Source organism: Ictalurus punctatus, chromosome 1, assembly GCF_001660625.3.
Source record: "Ictalurus punctatus breed USDA103 chromosome 1, Coco_2.0, whole genome shotgun sequence".
NCBI classification, from domain to species: domain Eukaryota; kingdom Metazoa; phylum Chordata; class Actinopteri; order Siluriformes; family Ictaluridae; genus Ictalurus; species Ictalurus punctatus.
This window is the reverse complement of record NC_030416.2, coordinates 13559734-13581706: the sequence shown is the minus strand read 5'-3', so window position 1 is coordinate 13581706 and position 21973 is coordinate 13559734. Positions and strand designations below refer to the sequence as shown.

The window sequence follows — 21973 nt, the reverse complement described above, 5'->3', positions numbered from 1 at the left end:
AGAAGAAACACCTCATACCAACTGTGAAGCACGGTAGTGGAAATGTTATGGTTTGGGGTTGCTTCACTGCTTCAGGGTCTGGACAGCTTGCATTCATTGATTCAACTATGAATTCTGCATCATATCAAAGAGTGCTTGAAAATAATGTGAGGTCATCTGTCCAAAAGTTGAAGTTCAACTGAAAGTGGACCTTTTAATAGGATAATGATCCTAAGCACACTAGCATGGAAAAAGAAGGCATGGAGGGCTATTGAAGGGCTTAATCAAAGCCTGGATTTGAATCTTATTGAAATATTATGGTGGGATTTGAAACAGTCAGTACATGCAAGAAAACCCTCAAACATCTTGCAACTGAAAGAATATTGCATGCAAGCGTGGTCAAAAATTCCATCAAGCCGATGTCAGAGACTGGTGGACAATTATGCAAAACCCCTACAAGAAATTATTTCTGCTAAAGGTGGCAATACTCGCTTCTGAAGGCAAGGGTGTACTTACTTTTTGATTATTGTTGATATTTCTGTTGAATAAATGAGTTAAAACAGCAAATTTTTCTTGTGGTTTTGTTCAAGCATATCAACTTTATTAATAGGCATTCTTTTGACTGTCCATGCAATAAAATAAAATATCAGATGCCATGAGTGTGTCTTCTATATGACCATGGGCACTGAGTCTATTGTCAGGCAACTGTTTGACGTCATACACAACAGCGCTACACCTTCGTGCATTCGCTAAGAATAGGCTATTGATTGAGAAGCAGGAATTCAGCCAATAGTTGCTGCAAGCCTTTTATAATTGACCAGTTGGTGTGTGTCAAGGGGGAATGACGGAGAGGGGATAACGCTAATCAAATATGCGCAGACATGTTGTTTTTTATATCATGATTATCTAACTCCATTACATGTATTTCCTTACTCCCCAAGCCTGCACATTGGTTCATGTGACCAATGAACCAGAAAGTCCAAACATCTCTCTCCTGAAGCTTCATACTGACTGTAAAAATCAGTCTATTAGCTTTATTATGTATAAGAAGCATACAGTATTACGAGGAGATTAAAGTAAATCCAGAAAGTATTCCTAGCGCTTCACTTTTTCCATATTTTGTTATGTTACAGCCTTATTCCAAAATGGATTAAATTCATTATTTTCCTAAAAATTCTACAAACAATACCCCATAATGACAACGTGAAAGAAGTTTGTTTGAAATCTTTGCAAATTTATTAAAAGTAAAAAACAAAAAAAAGGACATGTACATAAGTATTCACAGCCTTTGCTCAATACTTTGTTGAAGCACCTTTGGCACCAATTACAGCCTCAAATCTTTCTGAGTATGATGCTACAAGCTTGGCACACCTATTTTTGGGCAGTTTCTCCCATTCTTCTTTGCAGGACCTCTCAAGCTCCATCAGGTTGTATGGGGAGCATCAGTGCACAGCCATTTTCAGATCTCTCCAGAGATGTTCAGTCGGGTTCAGTTGTAACTCCTTTGTTATCTTGGCTGTGTGCTTAGGGTAGTTGTCCTGTGGGAAGATAAACCTTCACCCCAGTCTGAGATCAAGAGTGCTCTGGAGCAGGTTTTCATCAAGGATGTCTCTGTACATTGCTGCATTCATCTTTCCCTCGATCCTGACTAATCTCCCAGTTCCTGTCGCTGAAAACATCCCCACAGCATGATGCTGCCACCACCATGCTTCACTGTAGGGATTGGCCAGGTGATGAGTGGTGCCTGGTTTCCTCCAGACATGATGCTTGCCATTCAGGCCAAAGAGTTCAATCTTTGTTCAATTTTTGGTCTGAGAGTCCTTCAGGTGCCTTACAGGCCTGATTGGTATAGTGCTGCAGAGATGGTTGTTCTTCTGGAAAGTTCTCCTCTCTCCACAGAGACACCCTGGAGCTCTGTCAGTGTGACCATCTGGTTTTTGGTCACCTCCCTGACTAAGGCCCTTCTCCCCCGATCGCTCAGTTTGGCCGGACGGCCAGCTCTAGGAAGAGTCCTGGTGGTTCCAAACTTCTTCCATTTCCGGACGATGGAAGCCACTGTGCTCAGTGGGACCTTCAATGCTGCAGAAATGTTTCTGTGCCCTTCCCCAGATCTGTGCCTCGACACAATCCTGTCTCTGAGGTCTACAGACAATTCCTTGGACTTCATGGCTTGGTTTCTGCTCTGACATGCATTGTTAACTGTGGGACCTTATATAGACAGGTGTGTGCTTTCCAAATTATGTCCAATCAACTGAATTTACCACAGGTGGACTCCAATCAAGTTGTAGAAACATCTCAAGGATGATCAGTGAAAACAGGATGCACCTGAGCTCAATTTTGAGTGTCATAGCAAAGGCTGTGAATACTTATGTACATGTGCTTTTTTTGTTTTTTATTTTTAATAAATTTACAAATATTTCAAACAAACTTCTTTCACGTTGTCATTATGGGGTATTGTTTGTAGAATTTTGAGGAAAATAATTAGTTTAATCCATCTTGGAATAAGGCTGTAACATAACAAAATGGGGAAAAAGTGAAGCGCTGTGAATACTTTCCAGATGCACTGTACGTGGAGCATTCGCCATACAAGGCCCTGTGGATAAGTTGCTTCTTTAGAACATAAACGAATTAGAACGAGTACATTAATATAAATCTGTGATTTATGGAACAGTCAGATCACATGTCGCTGAATATCCCAGAAAGAACCAAGTTATTTTTACTTATATATTGAAATATTGGCTAGTTAGTTCTGTCTGCCATTTTGTTTTTGTTTTTTCTCACTTGGTCCACAACTTTTGTCCTGATTAGTCAGTGGGAAAAAATTTCTTGACATCACTTTGTACTCACCTGCTTTCTGGCTGCCTTGCTCCCACTTTCCATAGGATTAAATGTAAAACGGTCTTTACCAGTTGAGGGAAAATGCCTAGTGTAAAAGCATACTGAAGTCTTTTTAATGAAATTCTGCATTGACTAAGTAAACTTGTCTGCTCTATGATAAAATAATGTGTTGGTAGCTAATGCAATACATTAACTCAATAGATATTCATATGGAAAGAAAATCAGTGGTGGATTTCACTGTCGCTTTGGGGTGAGAAAGGAGAATACAGATGGGCCAGATGAAATCACGTTCATTAAGGGGCTAGAAAAAACTGGACCAGTAAGTCACAGCATTTGTACAATATTAAGTAAAATAAAAGAAAGAGGAATATACACAGAAATCCCTTCTCATTGACCTGTGTTTCTCCCTTTTAGGTAAGAAATGGTGAAGCTGAAATCACTCTTAAAATCTCAGACATCCTGGAGAAACTTGCAAAACTAAAGCTGGAAGCCCAGAATGGAATTAGGTTCTACATTGCTGTTACTGTCACAGATACCATAAGTAAACACATTGGAAAGATCATTTGATGCAAGCTGTTATACGAAAATGAATTATTTATACAATATATTGAGTTTTGTTTCATTTATAGAGCTGTAATTATATTAATTATAATTATATGGCGTTGTTAATATTAGTAAGTGTCAATAGAAGACAGAAGTGGCTCGTGATTATAGATTTTGTTGGGGCATGATGACATTATTAATGAAATAGCCAAACATCAAACAAAATTATGTTGAGAGGCTATCGCACATGACTTATGCTATAGGTTTCTATCTAGTGTATTTTTAGATTAACTCCGTTATTGTCAGAAAGCTGAAACATAGTCATCCAGCATGCAGTCTAGCAGCTGAGTGCATTTAGATGTACCTGTGTTGAACTGCCTTCGATACAGCAAGTTTGTTTTCATTGCCATTGTCTGCAAGGTGCACACAGTAGAGCTATTATCATTAACCAGGGTTGCCAGGTTTAAGCTAAATTTGCAGGCCAACTACATCTCAAAAACCACATGAAAGACCTAATTCTATCCCAAAAAATCAGCCATTGGAAAATGAAGACCCATTTATCTTCCTTTTCTTGACAAGGTCACTGTGGTGCACATGCATTTCTGATGTACAGACATTATTCACTCCGATTTGTTTGCAACAGAAATGTTTCTGTACATCACAGACAAACTGTCTGAAGTTACACTTTTCATCTGTTTGCAAAAAAAATGTTAGATTTAATTTCAGTGAGTTGCTATGAAACAAGATCTTGGTAGCTACGGAATATTTTTAAACAAAACGTTGACAATAGCCACCACCTCATTAACTGTCCTGTCGGTGGCTCATCCTCTGAGCAGGGGGCAGTGTGATTCTAGTCCCAATGGGCCTCTATTTGTGCTTGTTGCAGTTCCTATTTTTGACCACTGGGTGCAGTATTAACTTTATGGAGCTAAATTGCAACAAAAGTTGTGTTCATTTATGAAGATTATGTTGATGAAAAAAACATGTAAGAATCATAAACTTTTGTTGGTCACAGAGCTTATTTTCTGCAATAATCTAAAAACCAATGGAAAAATCCTATTGACTTTTTGCCGAGGGAACCAGGGTTATGCTAACTTCCGGGTTGGCCTACAAAAATACGTCATCCCTACAGCACTCTATTTCAGGAGAATTTAAAATGTAAGCAGTTGTGAATGGGAAGAGAGGAAAATTAACATTTGCCCCTATGGACATGCCACCATTGAATAGAGACGAGATGTTATGTACATGAAGTACAATTATGTCAAGTTGCTGTAGTAAGTGAAAAAAAGGATAAGATGCTGTTTTTTGTTGTTGTTGTTGTTGTTGTTGTTTACAGTAAGATTAGCAACTCCCCGCCCCTGTACCCCCCTGAATGACTCTGATTATGTACTGACTAATTGTCTAAATGTAGGTGGACCTCATGTAACAACTGCAACAATTTGTTTTAAGTGAACATATTTTTTTAAACAATATTTTTATAATTATGTTGCTAATTCAAATTCCCACAAGTTTTATGAAATAGTCTTCCTTTTAATTGTACACAATTTAGCAAAGTAGCAAAAAGCTTCATGAATCAGTCCATTTATTCAAACAGGATGACTTTTTACTTAATTATAAAATCAATATGGATTGACCATTTTGGCTGTTGAAACTAATCATGTTTGAGTGTAAAATGACTTCATGTCCCTGCTAGGTGGTGAGGTACAAGAGTCAGAAATATTACTTCCCATGGTGTCACAGAGATACAAAGTGGACCTGGACAGAACCAGATCATACTATATTCCTAAAATGCCTTTTGAAGTTAAGGTAAGCTTTTCCCTTGTAAGCCTCATTTACTGTAGTCAAGTAATAGTTGTTAAGTTAAGGGTATCTCATTTATTAGGTAGTGGTGCGTACTCCAAATGGCCTGCCAGCTAAAGACGTTCCGGTGAAAATGAGTGTATCACACACCAAAGACAAATCCATAACTGCAAATACAGACAATGAGGGAGTAGCGTTTTCTGTTTTCAATCTTGACGAATCACCGCGATCCATTTCTGTTGAGGTGAGCATTTTAAAACACTTGGATTCCCCCCCACACACCCCAGTAGGATTGATATGTCACAAACATAGAGTGTTTTTTTTATATTCAAGTACAATATTAATACGGTTTATATTTTGATTAACATCATGTTTTGATTAGCTTAAAGTAGCTGAAACTGCTGAAAATGTAATAAAATGATTGTGATAGTGCTTATGTTATGTACCCATATCTGACAGGCAACCGTAGATGGATTTAAGTCAACAAAAGACATACGCATTGCCACTTCCTCAAGCAGTGACTTCTTGCATATCAGTGCAAGCAATAAAGTTTTGGCACCTGGAAATCAGCTGAGTGTTAAGTTTGACGTTGTCAGTGGCCAACCAAATGATGGATACATTTACTACTTGGTAAGAAAACTAAATTGTACCATGTAAATTAAACATGATTGAAGTCATTTGAAATGAATATTGTTTTAAAAAGCCTCTGGGAAACATTGCTAGAACAGGGTTCTGCTGCATGCATTATTCTTAACAGCTGGAAATGGCAAATATAGGGAGTGTTTTAATATATCTTTGATGAAGTTATACAGTAGGTTACTTAATATAAAATGTTTAAAACCACTTAAAGGACTTTAAAATTATATATGTAGTATAATAAATTATATGCCTATGCGAGTTAAACGATTACATGCGTATGATGGCTAAACTTATTAAAATAAACAAACATGATCAAACATTTCAATACAAAACTGCAAATATGCCCAGGTTCTCTAACCCACAAAAATTACAGTAAGGCTACGCTGATAAGCCCATGATGTGTTGTATCAGTGTGGATAAATATACTCTGTGGATAATTTTAAAATGGATGAACTGATGGTTAGGATTCATTGATGTATGGAATGTATTGACCCACACTGTTTCCCAGTCAATATTTCTATTAAGATGAGCCAGATCCGATAACTATACGTTTGCCTTAGGGAAAACATCTGTGTTATGTTCTGTGAGACAAAAGTAAAGATAAGAAACAGTTCCTTTGCTTGGCACATCAAGAATCCAGTTCACTACCGGATGAGTTTGAAGGTTTGTACTCCATGGTACCTTATGGGCTTTTAAAGCTGCATGTTGTTTGAAATGAAGATATAAAGTATTGCAGGAAATATTAAATGTTTTAATTAATTCTTTGAAAACAAGGATTGATTCCTCTCCCTTTATATAATTAAACGTCATAATACCCTTTATCGTCCAAGACGACTGCACATAAGGTTACCAAACCGGAAAGTAAATTCAAATTGTGCCAAATAGGTGTGTGAGTATGCCATGTAATTTAATTGTAAAAGAAACTTCAATCTGTTTTAATGTCTGGATTGTGTAGGATAGTATAGGCCCATAATCTAATGAGCACTTCCTATAGGAGAGGCCAGAAAAGAAAAAAGTCTTGTGAACGAATTGGAGAAATTAACTCTTTTTCTATTTGTTTCCATAAAGTTTGTGAACAAGGATGACATTACTTACTTAATATTCATCCATTTAAATTCAATTTCTGTTCTATAGAGCATTAAGAAATATACTGTATAGCTGAGCATGTGGTTGGTTATTTACTACAAAGCAAAATACATATATAACTCCATATTTTGCATTCAACTTTCTCTTCGAATAATATTCTAATAATATTTTGCAAGCCTTTACAGTCAAATTCTTCAACTTTTCTTAAAACATACACTCACACAAAATCAAATATATTTGTGAAATCTTGATCACATATTGTTTTCATTACAACTTTACACCTAAATTGCTCTTTTCTACTTTTTCAACATTTAAGTATGACTTTTCATTGTACATGATGTGTGCTCTCTTCAGGTCCTCAGCAAAGGTACTCTCAGAAAGTCAAGTTCTGTTGCAATAGGAAATGTAGCCACTATCCAGCTCAACATCAGCCCTGACATGATTCCATCCTTCCGCCTCATTGGATATTATTATAACACACATGGTGAAATTATAGCAGATTCGATCTGGATAGATGTCAAGGATGTGTGTGAAGGAAAGGTAAGCTATATTTTACTTACTGTTTTGTTTTTACTCATAGTTGTTGTTTTTTTTTTAAAGTTACTGTTTCAAGTATGCTATGGCTAAATGTAGGATTAGCAAAGCAACTCTTAATGTAGAAAATGTAGCATCTTACTGCAGGTTAACAGTTTTTATGCAGCTCTTTTTATGTGTCGTGCATAGGTTGTAGTGACAGAAAAGGAACAACATGTTAAAAATTATTACGATCCAGCACAAATCATTAATCTTAACATTGATGTGGGAGACCAACAAGATGCAAGAGTGGCATTACTGGCTGTGGACAAAGCCATCTACAGCCTGAACGCCCAAAACAAACTCACCCCAAAACAGGTACAAAATGCAGATTAAAGAAGCTTATAAGATATTTACAATTACTTTTGTACATTCAATTGTCTACATCCTCATATTTGTTATATATGAGGATATATACAATATATACATACATGATATATACAAATGTATCATGTTATTACAGCAATACTGCAAAAAAAATGGCATCTTAGCATATATCTTGAATATAGTCAAATATAGCTAGTATTTCCTATTATGCCTTTACAATAAACCAAATGTAATTTGGTTTATTAATAAGATTATTAATCTTATATCTAGTTTTTTTTTTTTGAATAGACGTTCTGTTGGCAGATAATTTTGCTCATTTTAAACATTTATTTCTAGAAAGAAGCAACAATTTTCTGCCAATAGAATAAGAACATTTAAAGCTTATCTTTTGTTTTAAAAAATTATAACAATAATAACAATAATAATATTAATAACAACAACACTAATAATAATGATGATAATCATCATCTAGAAATAATTAAATAATATTATATTTGGTTTATTGTAATTTTGACTAAATTTTCATTTGCTAAGTTGCCATTATTTTTGAAGTGAAAGAATATCTACTACGAGCAATCCCAGTTTTAAAATTGTTAAAGTGGAATTCATGATTTTAAAGACAGCTTTCCAAAAAAAAAATTGCGTTGGTTTGTTTTGTACATTAGAATAATTTCCTGAAGGTACATGAAACACACTGTAAATACCGCAAATATACTTTCAACTGTGGAAATTTTTTTCCACCAATATGACATGATAATATTATTTGTAATAAATAAATAAATAAATACATACATACATACATACATACATACATACATACATAAATAAATAAATAAAATCTCCAAAATTATGCATAATTTAAATTAATGGTAAATCCCCCATTTCATACACATTATCATTATCAATACACACTGTGTATAAAAATAAAAATAACCCCACATTTTCTCCCCCAATTTGGTACTGTATTGTCATTTCCCACCCACTTACAAGGTGATTCTCACTTATCACACAACAACTACCAACCAGAGAGGTTGGGACAAGAATGTGCTTCCTCCAAGCAACATGAGCTCACAGACATATGCAGTTGGCTAGTGTTGCTCTGATTGACATGGGAGAGTGAGTAATGCCATCTTTCCCACCCAGAAAGCAATCTTTGCTCCCCTGAATCCCGGCTATGGGTCGCTGTGACATCGTCAGGATTCAAACTCATGATAATAGAGTGAACACATTTCTGTCGCGCCACTCAGGAGCCAAAAATATTTTTAACTTGAGTTTTTTGTGGGTTAATAGCACATCATATAATCTGAGCATATGAAAAATTATTCTGCTTTTAATCAGTGACACTTTTTAATGCAATGCTAAACTGTTTGGTTTCGGTGCAGGTGTTCTCCTCTATGCAGTCTTATGATCTGGGATGTTCGTATGGTGGTGGTGAGAACACTGCTGCAGTATTTAATGATGCTGGACTGACTTTCCTCTCTCACTCTTCAACTGTCAAGTCACAGATGAGGATAGGTATATAGGGCAATATGGGGAAAACCTCAAGTGTGTTAATAAACCGGATAGCTTGTTGATTTTATTGTCTTGGCAAAATTTTAGTAACCAATAGTATATGAAATGTTAGTTACCAATTTGTCCTATTTCCTCTGTAGGATTTGGCTGTGAATCAGGTTTCAGGCGGCAGAGACGTTCCATAGATGTCCAGAAAGAATTGGCACAAAAAGGTGCTGAATTGTTTGAAAGTCCTCGTCACTGTACATCAGTACACTGCAAAAAAAAAAAAAAAAAAAAAAAAGACATTGAAGCAAGTGAAAATATCTTGAACATACTAAAATCAATCTAGTATTTCCTGTTATAAGATTACAGTAAACCTATTACAAGATTATTACACCTATTTTTAAGCTTTTAATCTTGAAATAATCTTGTTCTATTGGCAGATAATTTTGCTAATTTTAAGCATTTATTTCTAGAAAGAAGCAAAATGATCTGGCAATAGAATAAGAAAATTTAAAGCTTGAAATGAGTAGGAATGTCTAGGAATAATCTTATTTGTTTTGTTGTAATCTTATAATAGATAAGTCTTACTATATTCAAGATATTTTCACTTGCTACGATGTCCAGTTGCTGGCACCAACAATCATGCCACAGTCAAAATCAGTGAGATGGTTGATATGAACAACACCCGAAACTGCTGGCCCATATGTGCATGATTTTATACATTGTACTGCTGCCACACTATTGGCTGATTAGATAATTGCATGAATCAATATGCTCTGTGTGAGAGTGCTCACACATGCTCAGAGTGCATGTGTCTGTAAGTTGCTTCTCTATTAACTGTTCAACTCACGTATCTTCCTACTTTTGTCTACAAAAGAAACTGAGTACACAAATGCAGTATTGAAGAAGTGCTGCCGTCATGGCCTAACGCTGCTTCCAATGAAGCTGAGCTGTGAGGAACGAAATAAAAGAATAAATGCAAGTAAAGAATGTGAGGAGGTTTTCCTAAAATGCTGCAACTTTGCTACCCAGCTGAGGGAAAAGAAGAGGCAGGAGGGACTAAAGAGTAGCTATGGCAGAAGTAAGTATTACTAACAGCCTGTGGTCTACTTATTATACACACACACACACACACACACACACACACACACTTCTTTTTATAAATTAAATTGTAGGTCTTCAGTATAGTGCATATAGATGCATGTTGTCGGATCCATGTGCCTAAAGCAATTTTAGGGAACTTATATTTCAAAGTATGATGATGATGCATAAACTACTATCACAAATAAAGAAAGATAAGATTAACACCATAGTTAATCACCTAAATCAGGGCATCTCCAGCCTTTTTTGGCCAGTGACACAAAAATTCTCATGAACATCCCCCCACAAACCATAACTGTGCCATGCTTACTTTTATTTAAAAAGCTACTCTCCAGTGTTAATGATTGACATCACAATATGTTGGGTGTGATGCTGCTATGGTCTGTTATAAACAGGGCTTAAGAGGAACTAATGAATTTTTTTTAGTTGTTTAATTGTTGTTTTAAAATGTTAAACAAATCAATTTAGAGCTACAATATGTGGTTGGTAAAAATAAATAAATAAATAGATCTCCTCAACCCCAAGTTTGAGAAGTTGATCCTATGAGCTAAATGACACTCAAAAAGATTTCAAACTGAACTGTAAAATGTTTAGCCATTTCATATACAGCGATGTTAAACATATTGATGAGCTCTGTCTCTCTTAAAACTTTCCATCATGATAATGATTGTAGTCATCATGAGTTCATCATGAGCTGGGTCTTAAATTGAAAACTCTAACCTGACATGTAAAAGTATTTACTCTATAAAATACAGAAAACTGGTACACTAAACAGACCATTCGGACAGGTTTATAGGCAGGAGTTTCATATCACAGCCAATCAGTAACTCCGTTTCCCAGGAGGCACCGCTAACTACAAACATGGCCGCTGAGGACTACACTTCCCACACACACACGCTCGCCTTCTCTGGAGTTCTAACTACACACACCTGCACCCAATCTCACACACACTCACAACACAGCATATAAGAGACTTTGGGAACATTAAGACTTTGCGAAGTAAATGTTCAGTTGACTTGTTCTCTGCCGTTATCCAAGTCTTAGTTCTCGTGTTCTGCCAAAGTGACTCTGACCATTGCGTTTGCTCTTGACCTCGATTCTCTGCCTTGCCTAGTTTTTTTGTTTGCCTGATTACCCAACCCCTGCCTGCTTATTGACCACGGACTTACCCTTTTGGATTATTGACATTTATCTGCTTACCTGCACTTGCTTCCGTCTCCGCCTACAAAGTGTGATAATGAGAGGCTTTTGAAATTCACACATGAATTGTAATAGGAAAACTGGTTAGTATTAGTACTCAGTAAAGGTCTAGAATAGTACACAATAACATTTCTAATGTTAATTAAATAAATGAATTAAATAAAATTGAAAAAAAAAAATGTAATGAATTTTAAAAAAGAAACTGTGAGCTTCTCTCAATCAAGCGACCCAATGTGGGGACACAACCTGTAGTTTGGGAACCCCTGATTGATTGATTGATTGATTGATTGATTGATTGATTGATTGATTGTGTATGATTATGAACTACTGTCAAAGCTGTATTAATTATTATTAGGTTTGTATTGTTATTGTATTGAGGCCAAACCTCTAGATCTGAATGGTTTTTGAATTAATTCTTTTTGCTATTAACAACAATGTGTTTCTTTTTGTAACCTGTTAAAGCTTTGTAAAGCTCAGTAACTTACAAATTATAATAAACTTCCTCAACTTGAATCTAAATGCAATTTTAATGAAACTAGGGAAAGTGTTGTTAATCTGCTACAAAATGTGTTCTCATGGAGATTTGGTATTTGTTCAACATTGGAACTGTTTAATGTTGTTGTTGTTGTTGTACTGTAACATGCCCATGACAATTTAACTGTGGTCTGCTCTCCTCCCACTACCTCCAACCTCAACCAACCAGCCTCTAGTGCCAGTGATATTGAAAACTTTTTTGACAACGAGGTCCAATATATCCGCCACAGTTTCCCTCCCAGCTTTCAATTTGAAGATATTCATGTGAATGGCCAAACTACGTAAGTACACAGCTGGCACACACACACACACACACACACACACACACACACACACACACACACACACACACACACACACACACACACACACACTTCTGACTCATTATGTTCTCCTGACTATTCTACTGTGGTTGTATGGTTTAATTGGTCTTCTGATGTTTGTTTTAGAAAACCAATCATTCTCCCTGATTCCATCACTACCTGGGAGATACAGGCAGTCAGTGTGTCTAGATCGCATGGTAACCCGAATTTTTTTACTGCCTAATAACTGGTTCACCGATTTAATATAAAAATTTGGATATGATTAAATGGTCATCAGAGACATTTAGCAATGTTACACTTACTTATCACTTTTAGGTTTTTGTGTGGCCGAGCCTCTTGAAATACGTGCCTTTCAGCAGCTCTTTATCTCTTTGCGACTACCCTACTCTGTCAGGAAGAATGAACAAATGGCCATTGTTGTGGTCATCTACAATTATGGCAAGCACGAAAAAGAGGTGTGTGAAAAAAAAAAACTCTAGAACACAATGTTATGTCAATGTTTACAATGGGAAATGAGTTTAAATGAGTTTTTTCTGTACTAGAGGTTTTGAGACAGTGTTTTTCAATAGCATCTAGACTTTTGCCTAAACAAGAGCATTTGCCATTGAGCCTGAAAAAAAGAGAAACGGGGTTAACCAATTAGAATAGTGCATTTTTCCAATTTCTGTTTGAAATCCAGCTCGTAATACTCTGAATTTACTGGTTTACTACAGGAAGAGAAAATGAACAGTAGATAAAATGTAATTTATCATATTAATCACTTTCAGTGGAACTGTCATGAAGGTCATTATGTCAACGTTATTAATATGGTGGGATTGTTTGGTGGTAGATTGTGCCTTACATGATTAGAATAACAAATTTGTATCCTCATCGCATCTGTCACGATTTGGAGGCAGAGATGGGTGCAAGTGCAGATTTTCAGTTTTAATGAATACCAAAACAAAAACTATGAACAGGAAGCAAAGCACTAAGGCAAGAATCAAACGTTAACAAAGACCATGAAAACAAAGACATAAACGACAGCAACGAAAGACAAATGCTAGACTAGGTGTGCAGTGCAAACTGTGGCTATATACACATAGGTGCTTGTTAAGTTAATGAGAATCAGGTGCAGGTAGTTGTGTGATGATGATGCTGCTGTGTGGTGCAGTGGCTGCTGGGAACTGTAGTCCGGAGTCCCTACTGGCATATCCATGACAGCACCTACTTCTGTCTCCTCTTCACATTACATCATGTGCACACTCAAAGTACATGAGATCATATCAATATTATAGTACAGATAAATCAGTCACTTTACTTATCATATTTCATAATTAGCCAATGTTCTGTAGTTTTAGCCTGTTTGGGAATTGTAAACTGTGCATTTGATTTGCATTTGACATGAATTGTCAAAATGTCACTAATATTGTAATGCAGAAATTAAAATTAAAATGTCCCCCACTCTGGTTTTGTAACAAATCGCACCCCGATTTTATCAATAAAACAATTCGGTCTCTGAGTAAAATGGTGTGTCAGATTAAGATGCTGTCTCCACCAATGTCCTCTATCCAGCCATTCATTTTCTGTGACACTTATTTTACATCCTCGGAATATATTTTAAATAACATCCAAGATCATACATTTCAGCATAACATATTGTATTGTGGTTACATCAAATTGTCAGAGGTCTCAATACTGATGTGTGCAGTTTCTCTATTAAATCCTCATTATGCAACTAAACTCTGAATATAGGCCAATACGAACTTCTACAGAATATTTGAGGTGTTTTATGTATGTACTATACAGAAAAACAATATACAGTGAGACAACAGTTTTAAAAAATGAGATATTTAACATATTGCAATTTCTACACAACTAGATGTTTGATATATATATATATATATATATATATATATATATATATATATATATATATATATATATATATATATATATATATATATATATAATTATTTATTTATTTATTTCCCTATACAGCTTGCCGTTCATATGAAACAAATAGATGGCCTGTGTTCACCCGGGGCTTCATCTACTGATTCCTATGTCAACATCAGTTTGGCCAAAGGTAGCTCTGAGACAGTGACCTTTTCTGCTGTTCCTCTGAAGGAGGGTGAATTCCCTATCACTATCCAACTTTATGACAGAGAATATGAGTTGGGTGTGGATGCCATTCAGAAGACACTGTTGGTGATGGTAAGAGGAGCTGGATTGGATATTTGGTAGATTGATTTAACGATGAGAGAGAAATCATGTTCTTTCTTCACTTTGCAGAATGAGGGAGTCCGTGTAAAACAAGAGGAAAGTAAATTAATTAACCTGGATGGTAATTCATAATGATTTCTTTTATTGGTTTTATTCCAACCTCATCATTGTCATGTACTATTTCAAATGCAGGAAAATGATTAAATGCAGGAAAATGAACTTTGAGTGTGTTACAGTTAATTCATATTCACATTCAGATAGCTTACTTAAATTACAAGTTTGATACATAGCGCATTTTACATATGCTAAGAAGATTAATAAAAAAAACTTCTCTACACAGGTAGAAGTGAAATGTATATTGATGGACGGTTACCAAATGGTACAATTCCTGGCTTAGGTGGCAATGTATTTGTCAAAGTTGAAGGTATGGTGACATGATCCTTTTTTTTTCCTATGGTCAAAACAATAAGAAATGTCAGTAAGTAATTATCTCTTATGTCTCAATAATGAACAGATGAGATATTTGGTACAGCAGCAGCTACACCCCTACTTACACCAAGCAGTGTGAAGAAGCTGATCAATGCCCCTCACGGTTGTGCAGAACAAACTATGATCAGGATGTCCCCCACGGCTCTGGCCATCCGTTACCTGGACTCACACAACCGATGGCTGGAACTGGAAGCTGAAATGAGAGACAACGCTTTGGGCTACATAGAGGAGGGTAAACACAGAATCAATGCACTAATCACTAAAAAAAAAGGGGGGGGGGGGGGTGGACTAAATTTAGAAAGTTTTAGGAAGAATTACTACTCTTCTGGAAGATAGATACAAAGCTTTTGAGCAGAGAATATCTGCCTTCCACTGATCTTACTTAAGTAAAAATATGACAAAATGATTGATGTGTACAGTTTTTTTAGTCAATCTTGTTTCCTATTATGTGCACAGAAACTTACATTTTTATTTAGACCTTCAAAGTACTTACAAAACACAAATGTCTCTTCTTCCCTATGCTATAAATCTATTAAATCAGCTCAGTTAAGCATCCAATCATTTCACTTTACCATACAATCAATTTGTCAGTGTAGAATCTGTGGTGACTTTCTTATGCGGTAAAGAATCTAAATATGTTGGAGTAAGTAAATTCTCATTTAAAATCTTTGCCTCCCTAGAAGGCATGAATTCTGAATTCATGAAATCTGATTTAATTAAGCATGTTGAAATAAGTTTAGATAATTTGCTAAAATTAACTGGCTGTATTTAACTGTTAGCTTGTTTTCTTTGCTAATGCAGATTAGGTTAGACTAGCATCGATTCCAGTAGCTAACCTAACTAGATAAGCAGGCTAGTCAAATTGTAATGGTTAATATTGCAAACTTACAGAGAGTGAATTATTGATTTCAGGCAAAATTGCATAGTTTTTGATAAGTAATAAACGTCACTTTTCGCAGAGAACATCAGTTAAAGCATTTATGTAAAATCATAGATTGTAAAATTTAAGGGACAAAGTAGGATACCATGTGCAATGTAGAAAGTGCCATGTGCAATGGTGAAATCTCCAAATAGTGCCGTGAAGTAACAAAAGTTTTCTGTATTAAAATGTTTTAAATGTTCTTAATTAGGTTATTGAGCCACTTGATGGCTAAGGCGTAGAAACTGTGTTGTACCTTGTGGTCAGATAGGTCTGATAATTCTTCCTGACTGGAAGAACAGAGAACAGTGGATGTGCTGGGTGACTGGGGTCTATTAGGAGCCCAGGTGCCTTACTGAGACAGTGTGTGTGATAAATGTACTGCAGTGTGGGAAGTATGTATTGTATAGAGATACCCAGTATACAGTATAATGGGATATACTGTGCATTCCCATTATACATTATACATTCCCAGCATATAATATAATACCTCACAGCCATAGCTGTAAATCATTCAGTAAACTTTTGGGCTGAATGAACATTTACCACAAGAGGGAAGTATTACTCAAGTAAGCTCGGCATGACTCAAGTGAGCTCTGTGATGACCACAGGCAAACATTCAGGGATGCTATGCTGCTTTGGCATTCAAACAGTGAAACAGTGGTTGTGTGATATTGTAACAGTTGTGTTTTAGCGTTATTACATTGTAGCAGATATATTTTGAAATTGTAGCAGTTTAACAGTGTTGTTTTAGAATTGTAACAGTGTTGCTTTGGCATTGTAACAGTGTAACAGTGTAACAGTGTTGCTATGGCATTGTAATGGGATAACAGTGTTGCTTTGGCATTGTAACAGGATCACAGTGGTGCTTTGGCATTGTAACAGGATCACAGTGGTGCTTTGGCATTGTAACAGGATCACAGTGGTGCTTTGGCATTGTAACAGGATCACAGTGATGCTATGGAATTGTAACAGGATCACAGTGATGCTATGGAATTGTAACAGGATCACAGTGGTGCTTTGGCATTGTAACAGGATCACAGTGATGCTATGGCATTGTAACAGGATCACAGTGATGCTATGGAATTGTAACAGGATCACAGTGGTGCTTTGGCATTGTAACAGGATCACAGTGATGCTATGGCATTGTAACAGAATCACAGTGATGCTATGGCATTGTAACAGAATCACAGTGGTGCTTTGGCATTGTAACAGAATCACAGTGGTGCTTTGGCATTGTAACAGGATCATAGTGGTCCTTTGGCATTGTAATAGTGTAACAGTGTTGCTTTGGAATTATGAAAATGTAGTAAATTTGGAATATTACAGTATAATTTGCTTGATTGTAAGGCCAACAATGTACATATGTATGCTTTTATGCTTTCCCTATGGGTTTTTTGTTTGTTTGTTTGTTTGTTTGTTTTCAATTCTACATTAGCACTGTATGTTCCTAACTGCTGATCATTTTAACAGCCTATGACAGGATTTTGACATTCAAAAAGCCCGATGGCTCATATGGAGCATGGACAACATATCCCACCAGTAACTGGTAAGAACTTCTCTAAGCGGGTTACAGAACTACCAGTCTTTGTAAAAACACTATTTTATTTTGTTAAACTACACTGCAGTATACAGACCCACAAGTATATTTAAGAACACAGGTCATGGTGTGGCATAAGGACTTGCATATGATCATCTGCCACTCCTTCCTTCTAGGCTAACTGCCCTGGTAGTGAAGGTGTTATCCCTTGTGTCAGAGTGTGAGTTATCAACAACTGATGGCAGACAGATCGTCTCACAACTCGAAATTCGGAATTCAGTCAAGTTCCTTATTGAACAGCAGAATAAAGATGGGTCATTTGCAGATCCTAATCCAGTCATTCACAGAGAAATGCAGGTCTGGAAATTTATTTTTGATTATATTAGTTTCGCATTACATTACATGAGAAAAGACATGCACAAGATATTTCAAGTTCAAGCACTTTGTTAATAGCAAAAAAACATTTCAGAGTTATATAGACTTTATGTTGCTTTTGTGCTGTTTCTCTTCTAGGGTGGAATTGGGGGTGTTGAACAAGATGCCTCCCTTACTGCTTTCATAGCCATTGCACTTAAACGCTCCCTTCCTTTCTTGGACGAGGAAACTGATTCTGTGGTAAATAGCACTGTGTATGCAGTATCAGTGTATGCAGATAGATGATATTGTACAAGACAATTAAACATTTGACTAAGTAGAAGAATTATCATTGTATTCATGCATTTAATATGTAACACTTAGCATGTACAATGCCCTCCTCTAATATTAGGACCCTTGGTAAATATGAGCAATGAAGGCTGTGAAAAATTGTCTTTATTGTTTCAACTTTTGACAAACTATTCACAAAAATTGTTGCACACCTATATTTAACAATTTATATATATATATATATATATATATATATATATATATATATATATATATATATATATATATATATATATATATATATATAAACCTGTGTTGTGTTTGCAGTTGTTTGGTATCCATGAGAATAGAGTATTTTTGTGAATTTTTTGGAACAAACGATCAAAAGGTTAAACAACGAAGACAATTTTCCACAGCCTTCTTTACTCATATTTACCAAGGGTGCCAATATTAGTGGAAGGCACTGTCAGCGTTACATATTAAATGCAATAATACAATGTTAATACTCCTACTCAGCCAAATGTTTAATTTGTTTTCAATAGAAAATTGGTTTTTTCAATAAAAAAAGAAAATCTCAGTACAGTTTGTAGTTTTTTTTTCTAAAAATAATACATAGTAAGGTAGCATGTTAATTGATTAACATAATTGATTTTTGTCCATAATGTTTAGAACAGTAGCATCTCTCAAGCCACCGGATATCTTAGCTCTCGTGTTGATGAACTACAGAGGCCGTTTTCTCTGGCTATTACAACCTACTGCTTATCAACTTGTCTTGAAGACAAGAACGTGGCTTTGTCAGCTTGGAAGAGACTTAAAAGTCTAGCAATAAAAGGTAATAAATAAAATAATGCCAAAGCATATTTGTTTCATCCAGTTTCTGGACAATAGCACATATCATAATAAATAAAATATTACCTATGACCTGCTCTGGAGAAAAAGGCTAATGTGTAACATTCTCTGCTGTCTTTTACCATTCAGCTGGTGACTGTAAGGTGTGGAAGGATAATGAGGACATGCGATTGCTAGATGAGAAGAAACAATACCTGGTTCCCTCAGTGGTGGCTCTTACAGTTGAGACCACGGCATATGCTCTTCTTACTGCTATAGAACTTAAAGATTTTGAAGAGGCAAAATTGGCTGCCTGCTTCCTGACCTCCCAAGAGAACTATGAAGGCGGGTTCAAATCCACACAGGTGAGCCAGACTCAGGGAGGTCATTATTTCAGGCTTTTACCCTTTATATTGTTTGGCTGTTGGAATGGAAGGCATTCAGTTTTAGTTTAAACTATTGAAACAGTCTGACTAATTGAATTATTTTGTTCTAGGATACAATTATAGCTTTGGAAGCGCTCTCGGAGTATGCAACGCGTTTACCCCCAGTGCCCTTAAATACAATCAGTGTGCAGTTCACCAGTCGGAACAGGAATGAAAAAGAAAGTTTGGTTTTGAACAAGAAAGGCGAGAAAGTGGAGACCGATTTAAAGGTATACCGACTTGTTCTCGGTGGACTGCTGGATAATTTATTCACCCGAAACAGCACATCTGAAACAGCACACCGATCCAGACATTAAACACATTAATCACATCACCAGTGATCATTAATCATTAGAAATCATGATCTCTGTGTTCATTTAGTGCTAGAGCAAGTTTGTTCTTTTGCATCAGTTTTGACGTCTTTGTTTCAGAGACTGCTGGGAAACGACATAATTGCAGAGTTTTCAGGGAACGGACAAGCAAAAGTAAAGGTAATGCAGACATTAACTAATACATTCTGTCTATGAAATGATGACAAGTGTCAGATTAGAATAGATCTGATTTTTCTATTGCTCTTCATAGGTGGTGAAGGCTTACTACGTCCCAGACACTTCCAGCGACTGTAGTCAACTGTCAATAGATGTGACAGTAAAGGGCAAAGTAGAGTACACAAGTAAGGAAATCATGCAATTTGAACTTGTTTTTGCTATTCTTTTTATTTAATCTATATCAAAATTATGGTGAAAATGTAAGGTTGTTTATTAAAAAAAAAGAAAAAGATATGTGATCTCTTTTTCTTCTTTCTTCTTCTGGTTCTATTTCTTTCTTTTGCTCTACTTCTTATTATTCTTATACTTCTACTACATCCTCCTCCTCCGTGAATTATTGTCACTTTACTCATATAGACCTGCAGTGTTGCAAATGAATGATGAAAACTTTGCACTTTACAACTTTCTCTTATCCAGCTCAGGTAACAGAAAACTATGACTATGACTACAGTTACGATGATCCGAATGGAAGGAGGGAGGAGGAAGACTTCCCTCAATCAGCCATCGAGTGGTTCGATGCTCGCACAAGGCGCAGACGGGACACCCAGCAGAGCCAGAACGCTGATGACATAGTCAAATACGAAGTGTGCATCAGGTCAGGAGCTCCCAATACTCTATTTCATTGCATCACTGTTTTCTGAAACTCAGTGGGTTTATAGCCCTAAAGCATGTACGATGTGTGATATCGAGACTTGCAGACTAAAAGCTCCATTTTGTCTCTTCAATTGCAGTCACTCCCTGAAGCTGAAGCTCACAGGCATGGCTATTGCTGATATCACATTACTCAGTGGCTTTGAGCCTAAAACCGAGGATCTGGATTTGGTCAGTGGTAGCATTGGTTTCCATGGTTTACATGTTTACAGATACAGTATGATTAATTTTTTTTTTTTACATATATTATTATATTCACCCAACGTTATATCACCATTTTTAACAGTTAAAGGACGCAGAAACCCAGTACATATCTCACTATGAGTTTGAAAATGGAAGAGTCCTGTTATATTTTAATAAGGTGAGACAAATAAGCCCCCCCACACACACACACGCACATACACACACAAAGAAAAGCAGCTAAGTAACCCTGCCTCCTCTGTCTACAGATATATAATGGCCATGAATGTATTGCATTTGAAGCTGTACAAAAGGTACCAATAGGTTTGCTGCAGCCTGCTCCTGCTACCATCTATGACTATTATGAACCAGGTGGGAACACAACCCTTTCACTGCTTTCCCATGTTACTGAATCAAGTTAATCAAGTTAATTCCATTTTACTGAATCAAGACATCTCCACTGAACTCATTCGACATCTCAGTGGAAAACAGTTAACCGATTTGATTTATTTTCACTGACATTTGAGTCATAACCTACAACTTACTTAGAACATAGCTTACAACTTTTGTATGTGTCAGCTTTTCACACTGTAGTTTTGTGTTGTTCTGTTATAACATGCTGTATGTAAGCTGTTATTCCTACTGTATTTCACAGAAAGAAGATGCACTGTGTTCTATGCAGCCCCAGGCAGGAGCAAGAGGGTGTCTGCACTGTGCTCTAATGAAGTGTGTCAGTGTGCTGAAAGTAGGCCTTAAACTTGTTTTTTTTTTCTTTTTATTAAAACAATATACAGTGTGTGTGCATGTGTGTGTATGTATGTATGTATGTATGTATGTATGTATGTATGTATATATATATATATATATATATATATATATATATATATATATATATATATATATATATATATATGTATATGTATGTATATGTGTGTGTGTGTATCTTACTTATTTAACTTCCATATATTTTTAGCAAATTGATTACAATCCAAACTATTATTTAATGTGAAACATGATGGGAAAGGAGTTCACGTTGTGCCAAACCATAACTCACTATGTTTGAGCAAGGGTTCCCCTGTGCCTTCTCAATTCACGGCAGCCTTACA

The 21973-nt window shown here is 36.1% G+C and overlaps 1 protein-coding gene across 1 annotated transcript in view; it reads left to right on the top strand.

The window, feature by feature from the left end:
• c4b (complement 4B (Chido blood group)) overlaps positions 1 to 21973 on the top strand; it is a 30097-nt gene that overhangs the window by 6020 nt on the left and 2104 nt on the right. The window contains exons 8-37 of the mRNA XM_017471217.3: positions 3019 to 3136; positions 3232 to 3358; positions 5054 to 5166; positions 5243 to 5404; positions 5620 to 5790; positions 7240 to 7425; positions 7609 to 7776; positions 9168 to 9300; positions 9438 to 9509; positions 10160 to 10363; positions 12287 to 12398; positions 12567 to 12637; positions 12756 to 12895; positions 14418 to 14633; positions 14712 to 14763; positions 14983 to 15066; positions 15157 to 15363; positions 17524 to 17599; positions 17767 to 17947; positions 18104 to 18205; positions 18905 to 19067; positions 19214 to 19428; positions 19560 to 19718; positions 19920 to 19979; positions 20071 to 20161; positions 20454 to 20631; positions 20768 to 20858; positions 20974 to 21048; positions 21137 to 21239; positions 21523 to 21612. Of these exons, the coding sequence (XP_017326706.1) occupies positions 3019 to 3136; positions 3232 to 3358; positions 5054 to 5166; positions 5243 to 5404; positions 5620 to 5790; positions 7240 to 7425; positions 7609 to 7776; positions 9168 to 9300; positions 9438 to 9509; positions 10160 to 10363; positions 12287 to 12398; positions 12567 to 12637; positions 12756 to 12895; positions 14418 to 14633; positions 14712 to 14763; positions 14983 to 15066; positions 15157 to 15363; positions 17524 to 17599; positions 17767 to 17947; positions 18104 to 18205; positions 18905 to 19067; positions 19214 to 19428; positions 19560 to 19718; positions 19920 to 19979; positions 20071 to 20161; positions 20454 to 20631; positions 20768 to 20858; positions 20974 to 21048; positions 21137 to 21239; positions 21523 to 21612 (3920 nt within the window). The remainder of the gene's footprint in view (positions 1 to 3018; positions 3137 to 3231; positions 3359 to 5053; positions 5167 to 5242; positions 5405 to 5619; positions 5791 to 7239; positions 7426 to 7608; positions 7777 to 9167; positions 9301 to 9437; positions 9510 to 10159; positions 10364 to 12286; positions 12399 to 12566; positions 12638 to 12755; positions 12896 to 14417; positions 14634 to 14711; positions 14764 to 14982; positions 15067 to 15156; positions 15364 to 17523; positions 17600 to 17766; positions 17948 to 18103; positions 18206 to 18904; positions 19068 to 19213; positions 19429 to 19559; positions 19719 to 19919; positions 19980 to 20070; positions 20162 to 20453; positions 20632 to 20767; positions 20859 to 20973; positions 21049 to 21136; positions 21240 to 21522; positions 21613 to 21973) is intronic.